At 49.7% G+C, this 23,199-nt stretch overlaps 1 protein-coding gene across 1 annotated transcript; it reads left to right on the top strand.

Annotated features, from left to right (window-relative positions):
* The first annotated feature begins 17,757 nt into the window (after positions 1 to 17,757).
* LOC101780585 (pre-mRNA cleavage factor Im 25 kDa subunit 1) lies at positions 17,758 to 19,675 on the top strand. Its single transcript, XM_004973320.3, has 7 exons — positions 17,758 to 18,122; positions 18,257 to 18,302; positions 18,447 to 18,540; positions 18,698 to 18,792; positions 18,957 to 19,043; positions 19,141 to 19,251; positions 19,334 to 19,675. The coding sequence occupies exons 1-7, from the start codon at positions 17,956 to 17,958 to the stop codon at positions 19,403 to 19,405; spliced, it is 672 nt and encodes a 223-aa protein (XP_004973377.1). The 5' UTR covers positions 17,758 to 17,955; the 3' UTR covers positions 19,406 to 19,675.
* Positions 19,676 to 23,199: the final 3,524 nt, after the last annotated feature.

Here is a 23,199-nt window from a genome sequence, read left to right as displayed (position 1 = left end):
CCCCGTACAAACGACTTCTTATCCGACTAGAACTCTATCCCTAAATTTAAACAGAAAATGAATATTTACAAGTACGATTCGTACTAGGTCGATTATCACGCGCTTCATGGGCTGATTCCCTCTTCATCTTCATAATTCTTTTTAACCCCACACCGGCCCAACTATTCCAACCTCCTAATCGGCCGATCACCTCATCAGCAAAGGGTAATCGATCAGGACCCACATGTTGAGGGCTCAGACTTACTCCGACCCTGGAAACTAAGGTCGAACGAGGCGGAGATCCTCCTTTGGAGGGTCGGGCGCATCCGATCCCAAACCTCACGGGTCGGGCGAGGCGGAGATCCTCCTTTGGAGGGTCGGGCGCGTCCGATCCCAAACCTCAGGGGTCGGGCGAGGCGGAGATCCTCCTTTGGAGGGTCGAGCGCATCCGATCCCGAGCCTCAGGGGTCGGGCGAGGCGGAACTCCAAGGGTCAATCGGCCGATTCTCGACTGTAGCATCAATTGACCGATCCTCGATTGTAGCACCAATCAACCGATCCTTGACTGTAGCACCAACCAACCAATCCTCGACTGTAGCACCAATCGGCCGATTTCCAATCGTCGCCCTTGTATCTCGTCGCATCTTCTAATCTCTCCCTCTCCTAACGCCGATTTTACTCGTGTCAAAATCTGGCGTCAACACATGCTTTCTTCTCCCTCCTTACGAGCTCATGTCCTTCTTTCTCAGCGCACAGGCTTTCTTCTCCCTCCATCACTTTCCTTAGTCCTCCAATCCTCCAGCACCTCCTTCCTTTCGCATTCCCTCCTACTTCTCCAATGGCGGCACCTTCAGGCACCCCACCAACGCGCGAAGCTCCAAAAATGGTGCTTTCGGCGGAGGTTCCAGTAGCGACAGCGGCGGCTCCATCGACGGAAGAAGGAGCTCCATCGGCGAAAGTTGAAGCTTCATCCGAGATCCCATTGGCAGCTTCATCGTCTGCAGCTGCACCGGCGACTCCGCCGATTACGAGGAGCTTCATCCCGGAGGTCATTACCGAAACTTTCCCTTATCAGTAATGCATTCACTTTAGATCTATTTCTTACCCTCGCACCCCCTTTTCCTTTTTAGGCGGTTAGGCATCGCATCACCATTCGTCTTACAGAAAACCCCGGCCTTATCTGCCTTGGGCCTATGGGAAACCCAGATCCAACCGACTTAATCAATTTGGAAACCCATAGGATCCCCTTCAAACAATCAACTATGGACCTAGATCCCTGGTTGGGTACCTTTAGGTTTTGGCCGAATGAAACTCCCGGTTGGAGGGAATGGTACCAGCGGACAGCTGCCTCCAAGAAGGTCCAATGGGACGAGCTCAAAATCGGCCAATGCATCGATCTATCCTTGTCCCAAATGGAACGGAATGAACCATTAGTGATGGCAACTTCTTACTTCTGGTCTGATGCTCTCAACACATTCCTGTTTGGACATGGACCCATGACCCCCACATTGGCCGATGTAGTCTTGCTGACCGGCCTGGACATTTCTTCCCCGGACACCCCTTTCCGCCTTATAGCCGCAACATCACATCGGCTGGACACAAGGGGAATCGGAGGGTGGAAAGGTTTCATCAGATGCAACAAAAGGGCTTGATCTGTCAAGAACAGAGAGCACACGGCCTTCCTGATGATGTGGCTAGAGAAGCACTTCTTCTGTGGGAGAGCAGCTGGTCCATCTACCAATACCCAAGCTCTGGCCGAAGCATTATCGATAGGGACTTCTGTTCCTCTTGGAAAGCATTTACTGGGAGCAGCCTATCACATGCTTCATCAAATCGGCATCAAGCTATCCCAAGGGGAGCCGATTGGAAACCCAGGTGGACCCTGGTGGTTCATTAACCTATGGTTGAACTTGTACATGAGCAAGATTTCTCAGCAGCGAGTGGAACACATGACGTTCCCCAGCGTCGAATCGGCAGAGGATCCCATTGTCCGACGCCAGTGTACATCTTTCGACGATTCGACGAAGCGGCATCGGCCTTCTCCGGTTGCTCGTATTCTGCTACCAAGGTGGCCGAATACTTCCGATGTTTTTATAACGGCTTTAATGAAGATGCAACCGTTTAGTTCCCTTATCGGAGAGATGACCCAATCTTTGAACTCCCTTCTTGCTTCGACTCAACTACCGGCCGATCGATGAAGATCTCACAGATGAACTAATTAAACCGGGAATCTTACCGGCCAACTTCTTCTCGGGAAAGGATGCTCCTACATATGAATTCTACAACCCCTCCGTTGCAGCATGGCAATTCGGCATGGGTCAACTGCCGATTCAGGCATACTTTGTCGGTGGAGCAAAATTCAGAGATGAGCTCACCAAGGGTCTTGACTATAGTCGGCTGCGAGATAGGATCCCAGACTCCAGTACCATAGACCTGAATGACTGGATAGTAGCCCCCTTTGCTGTCCAACCACTCAAGTTGTGGTGGGCCGAATGGAAGCAGTACCTGTTCTGCAAATCCGCATCGACATACTGCAATCTCCTGGATCCAGCCAACATCTAACCGAATGTCGAGGTATTTTTCCCTAGCTGATTTTCATTCCTTCATTAATGTGGTTAAATGCGTACACTAACATCTTGCTGTTGCTTCAGTCTGAAAACCGCATTCCCCCAACACGCAGCCGGAGTGGCCGGCCGATAGAGGACCATCATCCATACACCACCTTCCCCCTTATCGGCTATAATGCCCCTTCCGTGGATGTGATCGCCGGCCGATCGAAGCAGGCGCAGAAGAAGGTTATTAAGAAGACTAGTCGCCGAGTACAAGCTCGTATAGAATCAGCTGATCCTCCTATGATCACATCGGCAGAAACTTCGGCCGCACTGCCCCTTCCAGCTGCTGGAGAAGTAGATACTCAAGTCATCACGCAAGCTGGGGCGGCTGCTGCATCATTACTGGTGGAGGCCGTGCATGTAAACTTGTTGTCCGATCCTACCGATTGCCATCTCTATACTGACTCATCTTATTTTAGACGGCACAAATCACCTCTGTGGACCCACAACAATCGGCAGCAACCCAATCGGTCATCGACACGCCAATGCTTTCATCTACCGAGGTATACTACTCTTCAACCGATTCTCCTAGTACTTGGATGATGTTCTTATTCAATCTTTTGACACAGGTCACCGGCATGCTAAGCGCCCCACCTAATCAACCAATGGTCATCTTTCGGGAAGCTGGCCCGAGCAAAGCACCAATCATTGTGGAGTCTTCTTCTTTTGACGAACCAATGGTACCAGCCCCTGAATCGAGGATAACGGCCTCTCAAATGCAGTTTGAAGAAATCCGTTTCAAGGATGTAAGAGACTTCCCACCCTTAATCGGCCGATTTGCCATCACCATCGGCTGATTTGTTTTTCCTCTTGACTTACTATTTTCCAGGAACAGGACACCCCCAACAACAGTCTTTTCTCGTTTGCGGTCGCACTCTCTGATGATGAGGAAGTCGCCTCTCGCCAGGTCACTTTGAGCTCCGTCCCTGATGACGTTCGTGCCAAACTCGCAAGCATCCGATCCCTTCTTCAAGAGGACATCGACTGATTGGTAGAAGACGCCTCGCCGATTCGGCAACTTTTTGGTGACGTCAGCGGGCGAGTACTAGAAGAAGCGGAAGAGGCCTTGGCGCCGGCCACGTATATCGAGTCAATGAGGATTCCGGTCTTTAGGGCCCTGCGCCACATGGCCGATCGCGCCAAGTTGACCAAGACTCGTGAAGAAGAAGACACGTACAAGCGTCAAGCTCAAGAGGTGCATCAATGGATTCACTTTCTGGAAGACTCTCGCCCGGGGATCGTCGGCACGATAGATCGCCTCAAACGCCAAAGAGCAGAGCTTGCCAAGGAGATGGAGCAGGTGACCAAAGCAATAGACGCCGAAGAGAAGAGGCTTCAGGAACTTCCTTCCGTCATCGCCGATCTGAAACGAGAGAGGCAGCACCTGGCTCACGAAGCCCTCAAACTCCACCGCCACATGTCAGAAGTCCCTGGATCGGCAGAGGATGACCAACGGGTCCTGGACTCTGCTGATCAGATCCGACGCCGAGCGATCGCAGCTATTAACACCCTTCTGGGTGACCTGTAAAAGTACTAGCAATTCTTGTACGAACATTAATAACCCCTTTGACCGTCCTTCGCAGTGCCCCCTTATTTATTACCTTTTTCACTTCCGATGGGATGCGTCTTTCCAAACATCCACGCCTTCCTTTCTTATAAACACCGGCCTAGGTCCCCGTTCCAAGAGTACCTGTCTAGCTCGGCTTCGTCTTCCCCGACTTGTTTTTGTCGGTGCACCTTTCAGTCATGTCTTCTTCATCCTCTACCTCTTCCTCTGTTAATCAGGTAAAAGATTTGTCTTTATTCTCTTTCTTAGTTTAACTCTTCTGAAAGGAATCACCTTTTCAGCAGCTATACGTATATTGTTGTTTTCCGCAGCCGCGGCGCCTTAGCCCTGAACTCGAACGAGCCATCGGACTCGTGCACTCCGATGAACCGCTGTCGCAAGAAGACAAGGACTTAATCAGGGCTCATCACGGCGAACTCCAAGAGCATGTCCCTGCTGACGTCCGACGGATCTGGGACTTTCTGGACGGCAACGACCACCGGCGACCTCAAGCCGACAGAAGTCATCTGCTTCCTCATCAAATCGTCCTTGAAGAAGCAGCAGCACGAACATCACGCCCGGCAATGGACCGGAGTCACCCTCTCCCCCGTCAAGTCAAAGCGGAGGCTGCGATGAAAGAGATAGAAGAACAGTACATCCGTCTTCTGATACAACTAGGTCGGGCTGAGAGAGAGCTTAAGAAAAAGCGTGATTAATTATTTTTTGTTCTAAGGGCGACTTGTACCGTGTCAGCCGTGTAACCCACCGTCCGTACCAAATAAAATATATCGGCCGATTTGGACGATTACGTTTTTTCTCTAGACGATTCCTTTTGTATCGGCTGTGTGTTGTTCATCGTGGTTGATCCTTATGCTCCGACCCATATACTAGGGTAGTACCTTTTCAAGTACCTTCCGTTCAGCGCCCTAGTAAACTCTTCCCCTTCGATCGTTTCCAGAATATAAGCATTTCCCGGAGCATATCTGCCAATTTTATATGGCCCTTCCCACGTAGGGGACCACTTACCGAATTTAGGATCTTTCGACCCGATCGGCAACACTAACTTCCATACCAGGTCCCCCGGAGAGAATTGTTTGACTTTGACCTTCTTATCATACCACCTAGCCACTTTCTTCTTGTTTTCTTCGATGCTTATCAAAGCTCTCAATCGTTGGCCAGCCAAGTCATCAAGTTCCCTTTTCATGAGTGAGGAGTAGTCGTCGGCCGCTAACTGGTCCTGGAGCGAAGTGCGTCTCAACCCTGCCCTCAATTCCCATGGTAGTACCGCCTTGTGATCGTACACCAACTGATAAGGGGACATCTTGGTGGCCCCATGGCAAGCTATCCTGTATGCCCATAGAGCTTCAGTCAGACATAAATGCCATTTTTTCGGCTGCTCCTCTATCTTCCTCTTGATTAACTTAATTATCCCTTTGTTGGAAGATTCGGCCTAGCCGTTAGCTTGGGCATAATACGGAGAGGAGTTTAACAATTTGATTCCCATCTCGGCCGTGAACTCCTCGAATTCTTCTGATGTAAACATCGTCCCTTGATCGGTTGTGATAGTCTGGGGAATGCCGAAACGGTAGACAATATGGTCCCTTACGAAGGCAACCATGGCAGCCGATATTATGGCCTTTAACGGAATTGCCTCCACCCAATTGGTGAAATAATCGGTGGCCACCAGAATGAACTTGTGCCCTTTGCTTGACGGAGGATAAATCTGGCCGATGAGGTCTATTCCCCAACCTCTGAACAGCCATGGTTTGATAATGGGATTCATGGCTGATGCGGGCGCACGTTGGACATTCCCGTATTTCTGACAATCCTGGCATCCTTTATAATATTTGAAGCAATCTTCAAGGATCGTCGGCCAGTAATACCCATTATTCCTAATCATCCATTTCATCTTATGTGCCGACTGGTGGGCTCCACACACTCCTTCGTGTATCTCTCCCATCAGAGTCTTGGCCTCCTCCGTTCCTAGATACTTGAGTAGGACGCCATCGATTGTTCGGTAGAACAAGTCGTCTTCCAGTAACACATATTTGGTAGCATAGAAACGTACCCGCCGATCCACTTTCTTAGATGGATCTTTCAGGTAATCGGCAATCTCCTTTCGCCAGTCATCGGCCGCGAGCTCTAGAGCCATAGTGCCTTGAATCGGCCGATACCCAGATGCGTGCTGGGTGAGCTTGTTGGCATCCTCATTGTGATTCCTTGGGATGTGCTCAATAACTGCAGACTTGAATTCTTTCAGAAGTTGCAAGCAATCTTCATAATAAATTCTCAACACATCGTCCTTGCATTCGGACCTCCCTGTTAATTGATCCACGATAAGCATGGAATCTCCAAAAATTTCGACAGAATCAGCTTTGACCTCCCTTAATAATTGTAACCCTTTCAGTACAGCTCGGTACTTTGCTTGATTGTTAGTGGCGGACACTTCTATCGGCAGAGAGAAATCATAGCTTGCCCCCGAGGCGATATGAGGACGATGCCGATTCCTGATCCGGCCCCACATGATGATCCATCAAAGTATAAGTTCCAAGGCACCGGTTCCATGAAGGTAGTCTCTGGTCCGCAGTGTTGGGCAACGAAATCGGCCATGACCTGACCCTTAACGGCTTTTGCCGATTCATATCGAAGGTCAAACTCTGACAAAGCCAAAATCCAGTTTCCGATTCGTCCTTTCAAAATCGGCAATGACAGCATATATTTTACCACATCGTCCTTGCATACGACCACATATTCCGCCGATAGCAAATAGTGTCTGAGTTTGGTGCATGAGAAGTAAAGGCATAGGCACAATCGCTCTATTGGAGGATACCTTGTTTCGGCATCCAGAAGTCTTCTACTGACATAATAAATTACCCGTTCCTTTCCTTCGAACTCCTGGACCAGAGCCGACCCGATAGCTCATTCATCGGCTAATAAATATAGTTTAAACGGCTTACCATTTTGAGGGGGAACCAATACCGGTGGTGAGACCAAGTACTGCTTGATATCTTCCAATGCCTTGCATTGCTCTTCCCCCCATATGAACTCCAGGTCGGGCTTCAACTTTAATAACGGTGTGAAGGCTTGGATTCGCCCAGACAGATTAGATATGAATCTTCTGATGAAATTCACCTTGCCGATTAGAGATTGCAACTCAGTTTTATTCTGCGGGGCCACGACTTTGTTAATGGCCGCTATGGTCTTCGTATTGATTTCTATTCCCTGCTCGTGCACCATGAATTCTAAGAATTGTCCGCCGGATACGCCGAAGGCACACTTATTCGGGTTCATCTTCAGCCCATGTTTCTTAGTGCATTCCAATACCTGTCGCAAATCAGCCAGATGCTCCTGGTGTCCTTTTGATTTGACTACAACGTCGTCGATGTAGATTTCTACTAGTATGCTGATAAGTTTGTGAAATATGTAGTTCATGGCTCTCTGATACGTAGCGCCGGCATTTTTCAAGCCGAAAGTCATTACCACCCACTCGAATAAACCAAGGTGACCTGGGCATCTGAAGGCCGTTTTGGATATGTCCTCTTCGGCCATTAGTATCTGATTGTACCCAGTGTTTCCATCCATGAAACTAATAACCTTGTGTCCTGCGGCGGCATCTATCAGCACATCGGCCATCGGCATAGGGTATCCGTCCATTGGTGTGGCCTGATTGAGGTTCCTGAAATCGACGCATACGCGCAGCTTTCCATTCTTCTTGTATACTGGTACAATGTTGGAGATCCATTCGGCATAACGGCATTGCCGAATAAATTTTGCTTTGATTAGCCGTGTTATTTCGGCTTTTATGTCTGGTAGGATTTTAGGTTTACACCGCCATGCAGGCTGTTGATACGGCCGATACCCCGGTTTTATGGGTAGCCGATGCTCAACAATAGATCGGTCTAATCCGGGCATCTCATGGTATTCCCAAGCAAAGCAATCCTTAAATTCTCTTAACAAACTTGTCAATTTACATTTGTATTCCAGATCCAAATTTGCACTAATGTATGTCGGCCTTGGTTTGGTGCCATCGCATAAGTCTATCATTTCTAATGAATCGGCCGACGTAAACCCGTGTCCCAGCTTCCCATCTTCTCGGGCGAACTGATCCATTTTAGTCTGATTCTTCGGAGCCGACTGCTCGGATCGGCTGTAGGCTAAAATCGGACACCTTCAAGAAGTCAGTATCCCATACTCTCGCGGATATGCACTTGACGGTTTCGCAACTCCACTGCTGCGTGTCGGCTGCCGCGATGCTGTATGCGGAATCGACGGTGACCACTTCGATGTTGTCGCCGACCCATTGTACGCGGCATTGATGCATTGTAGATGGGATACAGCAATTTGCATGTATCCAGTCTCGGCCGAGTAGCATGTTGTAGGACCCCTTGCCATTAATGATAAAGAAAGTAGTAGGAAGGGTCTTACTGCTGATGGTGAGGTCGATGCAGAGAGCGCCGCGAGCGGGGGATACGTTGCCCTCAAAGTCCTTGAGCATCATATCTGTCTTGGTCAGGTCGTCATCGCTCTTCCCTAGCTTCCGGAACATGGCGTACGGCATGATGTTGACTGCAGCTCCTCCGTCTACCGGTAATCTGGTGATGGGTCGGCCGTTGACATGCCCTTTAAGAAACAACGCTTTCAGGTGTTGTTGTTTGTCTTCTTCGGGCTTCTCGAATGTGGCTGTCATTGGCTCCAAAGCCAATTGCGCCATCTGCTCTTCCATTGCCGACATGTTCTGTCGGTCGGTAGGAGTCATGAATTCCATCGGCAGTATGAAAACCATGCCGATGTCGGCTGCCGATTCGTCGCTTCCTCTGTCGTTTCTTTTGGGGCGCCATACCTGAGGCCTGCCGTTCTTCTCATCTGCCGTATGCCCTTGCTCGTCCTCCAGTTGTTCCCATTGGCGAAGACGTTGGATTCTCAATTTTTGAGATTTGGTCAACCCATCGAGGCACCATCTGGGGTTCACCGGTTTGGTTCGTGGTCTAGCACGTTCCCATTCTGGTTCGCATCCTAAAGGGTTCTCGTCTGACACCCGAGCATCGGCCATTTCTTCAAGTCGACTGTGGACGCTGACCTTGTTTTCTGGCCGGTCATGTCGATCAAATCTGTCCCCCGGCCCATCATTGCGCCTGCCCTCCGACCGGTCATATCGGTCACTTCTGCCCCCCAGCCGATCACGTACTGGAGGGCGCCGGTCGTCTGGGTCGCGCCAGTTCCTGCTGATCGGCTCTGATTTCCCATCTCTGGAGCGAGACCTGCTGAACGGCCGATTATTACGATACGGGCCGTTGCACTCAGGGCAATTATTGGCCGAAGGCAGCCTGAGGTTGCTTTCCCAACAGTGGATGAAGAACGGACATCGCCAGTGATCTTCATGTCGCTGCATTGCTTCTTCCCGGGATCTTGAGCGTTCATGTTGCCGTTGATACTTATTGAGCAGAAATTGGGAAGTAATGGGCCTTCGTGGTTCTCCCCTCCCGTCGTCATCATCTTCCATCCGCCGTTTTCTTTTGACGTCTTCGGGTGTTGCTTGATTCCTGGGGTCCATGGCGCCACTTTGCTTAGCTGATTCGGACGTCAGCACCTTGGTTTGGAGCGCATTCCTCCCCGTGTCAACCATGTTGGTGGGGAAGGGGTGCTGGTCGATCTTCATCGGCTTGGCCGATTTCGTTGGAACTTCAAATTTAAGTCTGCCTTGCTCGATGGCCGACTGTATCTGCTGCCGGAAGATTTTGCATTCGTTTGTATCATGGGAGGTAGCGTTATGCCACTTGCAATACTTCATCTTTTTCAGCTGTTCAGCAGAGGGAATTGTATGGTACGGTGAGAGCTTGATCTGTCCTTCTTGGAGGAGTAGGTCGAAAATTTTATCAGCCTTTGATGTGTCGAATCCGAACGTTTCCGGCTCCTTCTTTCCGAACGGACACGATATTGGCTTCTTCCCTTTAACCCATTCCGCAAGGCCGATTTCTGCGTCTTCCTCGGTTTCAACCTCTTCTAAGAATGCCACCTTCTTCTGAAAGTTCCTCCATGGATCGAAAGGACGTACTTCTTGACCAGATAATCGGTGGACGATTTGGCTTAAGCTCTCAAACTCCTGTGAGGCATATTTCTCTTTGATATGAGGTAGGAGGCCTTGGAAGGCTATATCGGCCAACTGTGCGTCAGTCAGGGCTAGAGAATAGCATTTGTTCCTGATCTCCCTAAACCTTTGCACATATGAGGAAATTGGCTCGTCGCTTCTCTGTCTGAGGCTGGTTAAATCGGACAACTTCATTTCATGTATTCCGGCGTAGAAGTATTTATGAAATTGCCTTTCCAGATTGGCCCATGTAATTATCGAGTTGGGCGGTAAGGTGGTGAACCACTGGAAGGCTGACCCAGACAGGGATGACGAGAAAAGGCGCACCTATAGAGCATCCTGCGCTGCTGCTTCCCCGCATTGGATGATGAATCGGTTCACGTGTTCCACGGTTGAGGTGTCGTCCAGCCTCGAAAACTTGGTGAAATCAGGAACTTTATACCGATGGGGAAACGGCAATAAGTCGTATGTAGGCGGGTACGGTGTCCTGTATGTGTAGGTCTACACCTTCGGTTTCAAACTGAATTGTTCCTGAATCACCTCTGCTATACGTACCGACCAGTCCGGCTGTTGCTGGTAAACCGTCGGCTAAGGAACTGCTACGTGCTGGTATATTGGCGGCGGGATGACTTGATGTTGAGTAAAAGCGTGTGGCGTTTGATGTGTCATAGCCAGCTGCGTAGTCAGGGTCGGCTGTTTGAATGAGCCGCCTGTTTCGTCATATAGTACGAGCGGCGCGACGCCCCGGAGTACTTCTGTTGATTCTGCTGCTCTGCTCATCTCTGGTGCGACAGGCTAGTACTGCGGCATGGTTGGTCGAGCGGCCGCCTGGAAAGACGCCTGGAGTTGGGGACTTCCATGGTTGGCTGGTTGATCCTGGACGGCCGTCACTGATGGTGCCCCCCAAGGCGCTGGATTAAACGGAGGAAACTGCGCGGAGGACAACTGAATGGGACGTGGCTGGAGGTGTTGTGTGCCATTAAACCCCACAGGGATCGATGATGAGGAAGCGCCAGAACCCCCAACCGGAATTTGGGTCGGCTGAGAAGCCGAATAAGGTATATTCTTGTTCGGAGCCGTAATCGGCGGAGCATATGCCGGCCCCTGGTACCCTTGAGATACACCGCTAGCTAAGGAGCTGATGACGGCATTGTATACCATATTAGAAAGCACCGGGGATTGATCGATGAAAGCTTGATAGACGGATTGTTGAACCATCTCGGACATGTTATCCGAGTCCTCGGTGATCGTGATCTGGCGGGAAGTTGGAAACGGAGTCTTTTGGACAGTCTCCCCGCTCCTGGTGCGACTGAAGGACTGCAGACATGTCTTCCGGTAGTATGTCGTCTGCCTCTCTAGTTCTTCCCTCTGGTCGTCCCTGAGATCTGCCTCTGTCACTTCGATGACGTTATCTTCGGAGACTTCAGCAGCTCTCGACATGGTGGCGGTTGTATTTTGTCCCACTGGGCGTGCCAAAAGTGTGTTGGCGCTAGAAATCAGCTGATCAAATTCCCAGCGTCGGACACACGACCCGGGAGAATCTGCTTAGCTCCTGTTCGGATGATTGCCCTGGTGCGGTTCGCGCGGCATGCCAGCCAATCTGACCTGTTGATTGGCAAGTAAATAAACATGTCAGTTCCCAGAGGTTGCGATCGGCTAAGGTTCCGATCTCGAGAAAGCTTATCAGCGAATCGGCTGATTTGCCGTAATAAAGAAATCGGCTATGATGCAACCGATTACCAGGCAACGTTTATAAAGAAAACTGCTAGAGTAATCTAAACAACGCTACAGTAGCAACACTAGGAACAGATCTAATCGGCTATGCATAAAATAAATAGATTAAACAGAGAAGTATAAAGAAAGCCGAAATTACCGATTCCTAGCTGGATAATTGGTGATAAAACTAGAACAACAGGTAAAACCTAGAATTCTAGTAAATATTGATAACTGATGAATAAATCTAAACGAAACGACAGCGATGCGCCCGAAGTTAAAGCTTAGAATTTACTCGATAAGCGGAACTTACAAGATCGGCCGGAGGTCAAGTTGATGCGGCCCCGCCAACCCGTATGAACTCGTGAAAAAGGAGAAAAAGTGTTGGCGAAGTCGCCTGCTTGAAAGTAAGTAAAGGAAATAGTAGTTTTGTTGTATTGAGTTGATGATGATTACAGATCTACAAGGGTGGCTATTTATAGCCCCGTACAAACGACTTCTTATCCGACTAGAACTCTATCCCTAAATTTAAACAGAAAACGAATATTTACAAGTACGATTCGTACTAGGTCGATTATCACGTGCTTCATGGGCTGATTCCCTCTTCATCTTCATAATTCTTTTTAAGCCCACACCGGCCCAACTATTCCAACCTCCTAATCGGCCGATCACCTCATCGGCACGGGGTAACCGATCAGGACCCACATGTCGAGGACTCAGACTTACTCCGACCCTGGAAACTAAGGTCAGACGAGGCGGAGATCCTCCTTTGGAGGGTTGGGCGCATTCGATCCCAAACCTTAGGGGTCGGGCGAGGCGGAGATCCTCCTTTGGAGGGTCGAGCACGTCCGATCCCAAACCTCAGGGGTCGGGCGAGGCGGAACTCCAAAGGTCAATCGGCCGATTCTCGACTGTAGCATCAATTGACCGATCCTCGATTGTAGCACCAATCAACCGATCCTTGACTGTAGCACCAACCAACCAATCCTCGACTGTAGCACCAATCGGCCGATTTCCAATCGTCGCCCTTGTATCTCTTCGCATCTTCTAATCTCTCCCTCTCCTAACGCCGATTTTACTCGTGTCGAAATCTGGCGTCAACACATAAATAGAACCAACAAGCTAATAATAGTCACTGTCAATCGGATTGAACCTAATCGAGACAGCGTTGACAGCAAGGCGATAGATTAAAGTCTACAAGATGATGAATCTAGATGTGACGAGATAAAAGCATGGTAAAGCTCAACAAAGGGCAATATAAGAAACTATCGGCTGACAAAAAAGCACTCTATTGGATTTCTATTAATACGATGATTGAAGCAACACAACAGATTTAAAAGATAAAGTAGCCAATAGATCTTAATCGAGGTGGGATCAATTTGATTCTACCAAATCTAGCAAGAGGTCGAATGCAACCTTACGAGATGGGGTGAGAATTGATAACTGGTAGGTAAACTAGATGAGATTAAAGCGATGCACCATTAACCAAAGTCTATAACACTCGATAAAAGCGATGCTTACTCGTAGGGTTTGGCATTGAGCCAAGAAGGAAATTATATTGGATGTATCATAGATCCCCTTCTACAATGGCCAGGGGTACATATTTATATCCTGGATAACCTAAAGTCTGATGGGCTTACTATAAGAGCCACGAAGGGACTTTACTAAATTACAAGGGTCCATATCTATTATTTCCTATTACAAAAATGAAAATATATGAATATCCCTGAGATTTCCTTGTCTTGTACGCCATCAGCCGATGTCTTTCCTTACTCTGGATTTTATGGGATAAACAATCTTAGCCCCTTTAGTGGGTTTTGGTGAGTTAATGAAAAGGCACTTAAGTATCTAACGAGTTATCAAGCATATGAGCAGGTATAAAAAGATTGGCATGATTTATAGCACTTTTGGATGGCCCTCAAAAAGGAAATGAAATGCTAGGGTAGTGTAAAGTGAAGACTAAATTTATTTTTGATTTGAATTTAAGTTTAGAAACGCCACACTATTAAGAGGGGTACGTAATCTCTGGACTTTATTTTGAATGAGGTGGTCAAGATAATCTAACCAACCTATGAGAGACACTTTTAGCACATGCACATACATCACTTGGGATCATTTTAATTTGGTGCTATTCTGAGAGTTCCGGAATTTCCGTAGAATGTTGTGGGTAGTCCGGAGTTTCCGAAGAAAGTTCTGGATACCCCTTCACCTCCTCCCATAGTAACTCTCTTGACCTAACTTTGACTTGAGCTATTCATAAGGCATTCAAGGCTCCTCTTTACTCCCCTCTTGGCTTACGAGTGAGATTTGGTAAGAGGGAACCAAGGGAGAGCAAGGGAGAGCGCTAGTGAGCTAACATTCCATCTGTTGAGCACCTTGTTCTTTATCAAGCTAGCGGATTTCATGTTTGTTACTTTTGGAGCTTCAAGCTCCTAGTCGGCTAGGCGTTGCTCGTGGAGCACCCAAGATTGTGGTGTGTCCCGGGAAGTTTGTATTACCCCAACGATTGAGTAAGTGACTCTAGCTTGATCTTTGTGGCTGCTAGAGTGAGAAAAGCGGCGTAGGTGTGACAAGCCCACCCTTTGTGGGTTACTCAACGGAGACGTAGGCTTCAAGTGTGGAGCTGAACTCCAGTAAATAAATCCTTATCTCTCTTGTGCTTTTTACCTTGATTTCCTTACTTGTCCTTGCATAGAGCTCATTTTTAGGGTTTGTAATCGATCTACTTGTTTGATGGCTTTTTAGCTCTTGCATTTGGTGGAATCAGGCTCAAGATACCCCTTTCCTTATCCTATTTTCGTCTAATTTACTTTTGAGCAAGTTCTACATAAGGCATAGTTGATTTTCATCCCATTCTCTAGATAATTCGAAGATTTCTGTGGAAACTCCATAAGTTGCGGAGTTTCTAGGAAAATCTTCAAAAATTCCAAAATTCACTTATAAACTTGTTTAAAATTGTGACAAATTTAAAGTTTGACAATTCACCCCCTCTAGTCGACATCCAAGATCCGTTCAAATGCATTGGATTCCATCTATATAAATACGACAATTACATAGCGGTGGTTGTTAGTAGAGTTTGAATCTGTGTGCGGAATTAAGATAGTGCACGTAATTGGTCCATCCCTGTTTTGGAAGCATTAGCCTTGTGTACATGTGCCTATCAAGACAGCTCTTCCCAACCCCAGCCCTCTTTGTGAGGTTGTTGCTGTGCATCCTGCCTATTCTAAGCTAAGCTAAAGCCAAGAGAGCTCTCCCCAACCTCTCTTTGTGAGGTTGTATCATTTTTGCTAGATCTTGTGAGTTGGGTAGTAGAGAGGAGTCATTTGTGAGCAATAGAAGAGCACTGAGACCCTTGAGCACTGGTTTTCCTTGTCAAGTTTCAAGTGAAGCATTTGTTACTCTTGGAGGTGTGCCTTCTAGACAGTTAGGCATCGCCCGGGAGCTCCCAAGATGTAGTGAGCCACGGGACAGTTTGTGCAGGTCAAACTTCACCTTCGCAAGGGAATAAGATAACTAGTGAAGTGGGGAAGTAGTTGAAAAAGACCCGCCTTGATGGAAGGGAGTTGGAAAAGACTTGTGTCCTAATGAGTTCCTCAATGGAGATTTAGTATTCGCCTTGGGTGAATCTGAACTTCAGTGAAACAAATCCTTGTGTCTCCTCGCTGGTTAGCTTGCTTTTGCATTCATCGTTGAACTTGTGAATTTGGTTGATCTAATCAGGTGTTTGTGTTTGTGAAGTGTAGGAACTTTGTGAGCCTGCTGAGAAACACCCTCTGAGCTCCCACACCAAGTTTGGTTTGATCTTGAACTCATTTGCCACTCAGTTTTTTGGGGTTCTCTCTGTCCGAGCCGCAATTGGAAGTTCCGGTTTTGGAAATCGAAAGTTTCGATTTCTAGCGGAGAGTGTTTTAATCTGCTAAAAAAAGTGTGATTTCAGGTTACACATATTCACCTCCTCTAGACGATATCAGGATCCTTTCAGGATGGTAAAAGGTGAAACAAGGCCTAGACATTTTAAGGAAAGGAGAAGGGGCTGGATTAAAGGAGCACTGACTCAACGGATTGCCTTCTATCTCTATCTTTCGTTCATTCAATCAATCTGGCCAGTGGCCCTGGCAGTGCGCGTAGTACGTTTTTGCAGTTAGAGAGGTCGCGTCTGAACCCCGTGATGTGCCTCTAGAAGAGGAAATACGTTGGGTGGCTGAATACTACTAGCGTGTCGAGAGCGCGCGTGCACGGTAGCACGATTGAGCCAATGTTTGGTGTGTGATCGATGGAGAGAGGCCATTGATTGTTGAGGTTAATTGACCAACATCGGTGGACGACAAAAGCGGCATGATGATTTATAGAGTAACTAATATTTTCAGTATATGGACGGTGGGCTTTTTAGTGTGATTAAACCACCGACACTCTCTTTACCAGCCGCGGTATGTATATGGTGGTACAAGTAAGCAATCTTTTGCACTTACAGCTATGATTTCACTTTTACCAGGAGATTACTTAGTAGCGATTGCTAGAGCAAGAGAGTATGGAATACCATGCACGTTAAGGTAGCGGAGGCGGTAGCCTCGCGTGCTGCACTTACTCGTCTTGGCTATCCAGCACAAGCAACGAAACAAATAAACCTCATATGTGGGGTATCAAAGGTGCATCACTTGAGTAGTAGTGGAAATAAGGAGAGTGAGAAAAAAATGCAGCTAATAATGACGGGATGGCCAGGATAATAATTCCCACATGACGAAGACGATTTAACACAATGTCACCGTTAAAGGAAAGATATGCAATATTCAATGTGATATTTGGGACGGACACATCTATTGGTGTCATGTGATAATTATAATCATATAAAGATTTATTGGCAGGCTCTCTAATATTTCTACATGGATCTACTCCCTCCATTTCAAATTATAGATCATTTTAATTTTTTAGATATTATTATGTATTCTATGAATCTAGAAAAGTTAAAATAATTTATAGAAAAGTTAAAATAACCTGACCTGCGATTTGAAAGGGGAAGTGGCTGCTTTGTCCTGTCACGAAAGCGGATCCACCTGATCCCATAAAAGTAGCAGAAAAGAAGAATCAACGAGACGTTTGGGATTTGGGAGCAGAAACATCGAGGAAAGACAGCAGACTAAACGGCACGTAAAGAGGCTAGCTCACGTAACGGCAAGATGGAGAACGGGGTAAGATGCTCCAGTGACAAACAGTGCTGTGTGACACTGGAAGAGGAAACATGTATGGGTTCTGATTTCTGAATACGCCGCGATAATGATTTAACACTAACGATGTGATTTGACGAATAATGAAAAGCAAAGGAGGAGGTCAATTCACGCGCGCCTGAGGACATGAATGGTGTGCAAACAAAAAAGACCGGCTCGAAGGCGCCTGAGGAGGCCGCGATCGAGCAGGGGAATGGCTAGATGGGACCACGCGCGCGCCTTGATCATCTCCTGGCGAGCACGTACGGTCAGCAGACCACGGGCGTCCACTGCGCTGTGCTGCCAGACCACGACGACGATCTCAACGTGCAGCGGGCCAGCAGCAGCTGACTTGACCCCTAACAACACAGACCAACCACATGGGCCCAAACGAAGGACGGCACTTGAGCAGAGCAGTCGAGTTGACTGCCGAGTGCCCGAGTCCGCAAGGGAAAATGGCGGGTGGGGCCAGACCGAAAGCGAGCGCCCGCGCGGGCCCCACTTCCAGGAGCCCCTGGCTCCCTCCGCGCCACGCCACGTCGCGCACCGGCCGCCACGTCGCAGCTCCTCCCGCTCCCGACGCTTCTCCCACCCCCCGGCCCTCCCCCTCCCCCTCCCCTTCCCCTGAACCAAACCAACCAGAACCCAACGGCAGCAGAGCTGCAGAAGCTTCCCAAATCCTCTTCCCCCTCTGGCGTCTTCTCCTCCCCACCTTTCTATTCTCCAGCCGGTTCGCGCGCTCCAATTAGCTTCCCTCCCTTTCGCGGCGGGCGGCACTGCTATATAACCCGCGCCTCTGCGCGCTCCGGTGAGATCGACATGGGGCTCGAGATGGAGGCGGCGGCTGCTCCTGCGCCTGCGGCGGCGGGGGAGCAGGGGCTGGAGATATACCCGCTCAGCCGCTACTACTTCGGCGCCAAGGACGCCGCCGGCGCGCCCCGCGGCGTGGAGACGGCCGCCGACCGCGCGCTCCGGCTCAAGGCCAAGTGAGTGCGAGCCTCCACCTACCGCCGCGCCATCGCCCCCCTCTGTTATTGGATTCCTACTTTGGGGGTCTGCTGATTGCTTCTAAGTTGGGCCGAATGGCCGATTTCACACTCCCCTTTTGTTGCGCGTGCAGCTTCGCCGCCCACGGGCTCCGCACCAGCGTCCATGGCGTCCTCCTGGTAAGGCCATGCCTCCGCCTCTGCGATTCTTCTCCCTCTCCGAGCAATCGCACATGCCTTGATCGTTCGTGTAGCGCGCATGTTTCGGCACGCCGTTCAGCGGCAAGCGAGCAGAGCAGGCTCTGAATTTTGGTTTGGTTGCAGGTGGAGCTGTTCGGTCACCCGCACGTGCTGCTGCTGCAGGTCCGGAACTCCTCCTTCGTGCTCCCCGGAGGCCGCCTCAGGCCCGGCGAGGAAGGTACTTGTGCGTACTTGGCATGAATTCGCCACATTTTTGTAACACTCTGCCCTGAAAATTCCTGCAAATTTTGAGTTTGTACAAGTGACCAGTTGTGCTGTGCATGACTTGGAGGCTGACAGGTTCGTTCCTATATATATGCTGACTGCATTTTCAGAGCTCCAAGGGCTCAAGCGCAAACTCTCAAGCAAGCTGTCCATCCTTGATGAAAGCGAAGGCGATGCTGAGGATGAGGATGAGGATGACTGGCAGGTAACCTTAGTGCAGGCAGAGGAATTTCTTGAATACATTGTTCAATTTCTTGCGAACCTGCAAGTTATCAGCACAATTGCTCACTGATGTGTCAACTCTGGCGCCAAAGGTAGGAATAGGATGATCCAAATGTTTGATCCTTGTTTACGTTGGCTATTGACTAGGTTGGGGAGTGCATTGGGATGTGGTGGAGATCTGAATTTGAGGCCATCCCGTTTCCATACATGCCACCAAACTTCCGCATGCCAAAGGTACAAAATGTTGCCATATCACAGTGTATCTAACCATGGTATTGGTATCCTCGTTATTGTTCTTATCTGAGTGTGCGAATCCTGCTGAGCTGTGAAGGAATGCATCAAGCTGTTCCTGATCAGGCTGCCGATGTCCCGGCAGTTCATCGTGCCCAGGAACATGAAGCTGCTGGCCGTGCCTCTGTCCCAGATTCATAACAACGCTCAGGTATGTTTGGGTTCTGAGATTTTGGAGTCAAGGGCCCAGGAGGTTCCTCTTAACATCTGTCCTATCAATCCCCCATTTGCAGGTTTATGGTCCGGTCATATCTGGGATTCCAAATCTACTGTCCAAGTTCGCGTTGAACGTTATCAGTGACTGAGCTGCGTGTGCAGACTGCAGACCCGAGTTCTGAATTTTGAGAAGCGGTTTTCATGTTAGGCTAGCCATACAACAATGTGATGTTCAGTCTTCAGACCACATAGGAATATACACTAGCAGCTCGTCTTGTGTGTTTTGTAACGTTTTCGTTATTGGTGTGCGGATAATGTATTGATTTGTATTGTATAATGTCTCTTGCCGCCTCTGCTTTGCCAAACCAGTTATGTACATTAACTTTGCTGATTATACCAATTGATCGTATAATGTCCAACGTGTTTTGTACTTGTCAAAATCCGAGTTCAATGCCTAACAAAAAACAATGCTTTACTTGTCAACATGTTTTGCACACTGATGCGTTTAATATGGTCACGGCTAGAGGAACAGCAAGAGATTTGCAGTAAGCAACAAACTATAACAAAGCAAGTCACTCGTTACAGCCTACAGGCGTAACAGTAGTCGTTTGGCATACTTGGCACCTGACAGAAGATGGTCTATCAAAGTCGTTTGATATCTAGGTATGAGTATCAATTAGGGTTGCCACATTTACATACAGGTGCTATGTTCAGCCCCGATATTAAAACCATCGAAGAGATTGCATACTTGGTTAGCTATAGGACACTATGCGATGCAGAGTACATCTGATGGAACTTTGCATTTACCAGCAGCTTATCTCTTATGTTGTATAGCGTTCCTTTTTTTATGGCAGATTTATTGTTAATATGCATTGCATAATGTTTCTACTGACCTTTTTCTGCCATGTAAAAAGTACTTATATCTTTTCTAATGAACGACACCATTCTTGTAGCAACAACAACACTACAAGGACGGTTACAAAATCGCGCCTTGGACACAGCACGCATTCCTTGAGCGTACTCCAAAAGCAACAGCAACACTACAAGGTCAGTTACAAGTTATAACACCTCCAAGAGCAACAACACTACAAGAACTACCACGCCCAGTAAAATACTCATGCGAACTACCATGCATACTCCCTTGAGATAGTCACTTTTTGTAGCAAGCCGCCTTTACACCTAGAACAATAGCAGCTTGTGCACTGTCTGAGAAAAAGGTTCATTATTGATGCGGTTGTTCTCAATCCACTATTCAGTGCACTTTGAAACTATGGATACATGAACTCATAGAGACTTCAGCAGCCTTCAGGACCGACAAAGAACTTGAAGCATCACCACCTTTCCAGGTGAACTGATTATGCAGAACAGACATGCATAACATCACAAGCCTAGTGACAGGGTAGGATAAACTGCCAAGACATGTTCTCTGGTCTACCGGCAAAACAAAAGAGTCCGATGACTTAATGGCTACGTCTTCAACACATGATCCCAGTTTTGCCGCTGCAAGCAGTTTTGCTGCAGTAGGGCAGTTGTGGTTGCCCAGGAATCCTTTGCAACTTGTACTTAAACACCTTAGAACCTGCTTGACCTTCTCTCCAGCAATCCACAACACAATACAGCCCATCATATGTGAATGCTGAAGCTCCTCTGGCCCTTGAATGACTGCCTTCTTCTCTACTCAAACTTTTAAAGCCGTGAATCACCCTGACAGGAGTCATCGTTTGGATGCAGTTCTTCAAGCCTAGGTTACCCCTCTTAAGCTTTTGATCCTCACCATACTTCTTACCAGCAAGCTTTCCTCCCGAGCCTGTGTATATCAATTCACCCGAGCTTGATAGCTCATCAGGATAACCTCCCGAAGCAACAATGCTGATTGCAACAGGCACACCATTCTCATCTCTGGTGATGTCAATGCCTCCCTGGTACGGGCGGTGGAGACCAACAAGGGCCAGCTCAACCCTGTACACAAATTCATCACCAATTTCAACTCCTGGGACGTTTCCAATAATAGGATCATGTTGGGTAAACCCTGGCAATTTCTTGATCACTTTATCAGCTACAAGGTCAATTCTACTAACTTTCAGTGAGCGCTGTTCCACAAATTGTACTGTAGCCCTGCATATAAACCGGAACCTCTTGCACATCATCTTGACTTTACTCCTAGCATCCACATTCTGGGTTCCATGTTGCCTCTGGCACCTCACAGAAGGAACATCTGATGAGACATTGAACTTCAATTCAAGCTTTCTTTCATAAGCAGCTAGTGCCTTCGAGAAGCAATCATCTTGCAAAATGGAAGCTGCTATATCATCCAGTTTGTTGATGCTACCCATTGTACATGCAGAGGCAACCTTCATCCGAATATGAGCTGGACACTTCACAATCACCTTCTTCTTGAGACCAGAGGAGCCCCCAGCTGCGGACAACTCCTTGCTCTCTGTTAAGGGGCGGTAGTCAGCAGACTTGTTGAGAGGTTGCGACCCTGTGACCCTCCCACACCCGGGTGGGAAGCGGCGGATGGCAGAGACCATCGTCGGCTTCGGTAGCAACCTCATAGCTGACACCAACTGCTTGCAGCTCCCAAATCCACCTCTCCCTGAACCGCCTTGTGAATCGGTGTCCAACAAACCATCAGCCGCAGCCACGCTCCTGCGGCAGGAAGGCTCTGGTGATCTCAGCGCCCCAGCATCTTGACCACGATGACCGCCGCCGGCAATCAGACGGGGAACAGCTGCAGCAGACGAACCAGCCTCGCCGACCGAGGGAGGAGGAGCCGGCTTCTTCGGCAACGCAGCGGAACCGCCGTCGTCGGCGCCCCTCCCGCACCCGGGCGGGAAACGGCGCGTGGCGGAGACCAGCCTCCGCTTGGGCGGCTGGTACGCGCGCGGCGCCGCCGCCGAGGCGAAGGGCCTCTTGCTCCCCACCTCGCCGCCTTCTCTTCCCTCCCGCGACGCCACCACGACCGCCACTCCAGCCGCGCCGTCGCCGGCCGAAGCATCCGCGACGGCCCCCGCGACGGCATTGCCTCCCGCGGTGTCGGCGTCCGGGCCTGCCTGCGCCACGACGCCGCTCCAGGCCACGCCACCGCCGCGAGACGTGGCACGGCTACCGCCGCCCGCCACCTCCTCCGCCTTTCCCGGCCCGGCGCCGCGCCGCGCGTCCAGAGTAGCGCCGGCCGCCTCCCCCGCGTCCCGCGCAGCGTCCTCGCCGCCGCCGCCACGACGACCTTCAGCGACGCGGGGAGGAGGAGGAGGAGGAAGAGGCGGGCGAGGACGAGGAGGAAGAGCGCAGCGACCGCCGCCGAGCTGCCGGGGCCAGGTGGACCAGGTGCGCACGGCGGAGGCTGCCACCCCCGCAGCCACCCGCTGGCGCGCGGCATCGATGCCCGCCGCGTGGATGTCCATCCCGAACCGCCCCTGCCTGCGGCACGCTCCGCCGCCCGCCAGACGGCACAGCCACCGCTTGGAGACAGGAAAAATCGCCGCGGCTGGACTCGCGGGAGACGAAAAGCGAAGCGGGAGCCGAGGGGGCGGAACCGCGCGGACACGCCTCTGGCTCTGGGAGAGGTCCGGTGGAGAGGAGAGGAGAAAAGCCGAGGGCGGCCGGGAGGGGCGTCTCCGAGGAGGCGCGGGATGGGGTCGTGGCGTCGTGCTGCCGCTGCTGCTGCCACCGCCCGGTCTCGTCTGGTCAAGTCTGATGGGACGTGGCGCCTGGCTCCCGATGTGACGCGACCCGGCGATCTGGCACGTCACGCGCGAGGCAGACCCACGGCTCGGGTCCGAGGCACACGGTCTGCGTGGGCGTCGGGTCCTCCATGGCAACGGCTAGCTGATCTCAGCTGAGCTAAACCTGACCCGACTTGCTGATTTATCTTTCTTCACGAAATGTAATTGTTTCGCTTAAAAAAACTGAGCGCGCCTACAAATCATTTTTACAGTAGGGT

This window comes from Setaria italica, chromosome VI (assembly GCF_000263155.2).
Source record: "Setaria italica strain Yugu1 chromosome VI, Setaria_italica_v2.0, whole genome shotgun sequence".
In the NCBI taxonomy this organism is placed as follows: domain Eukaryota; kingdom Viridiplantae; phylum Streptophyta; class Magnoliopsida; order Poales; family Poaceae; genus Setaria; species Setaria italica.
This window is presented reverse-complemented; position numbering and strand designations above follow the sequence as displayed.

Bases quoted from the DNA above. Each gene is read 5' to 3' on its own strand.
- LOC101780585 (XM_004973320.3), top strand. From the start codon at position 17,956: ATGGGGCTCGAGATGGAGGCGGCGGCTGCTCCTGCGCCTGCGGCGGCG. The intron at 18,541-18,697 runs GTACTTGTGCGT...CTGCATTTTCAG, and splicing joins CCTCAGGCCCGGCGAGGAAG to AGCTCCAAGGGCTCAAGCGC. The intron at 18,793-18,956 runs GTAACCTTAGTG...GCTATTGACTAG, and splicing joins AGGATGAGGATGACTGGCAG to GTTGGGGAGTGCATTGGGAT.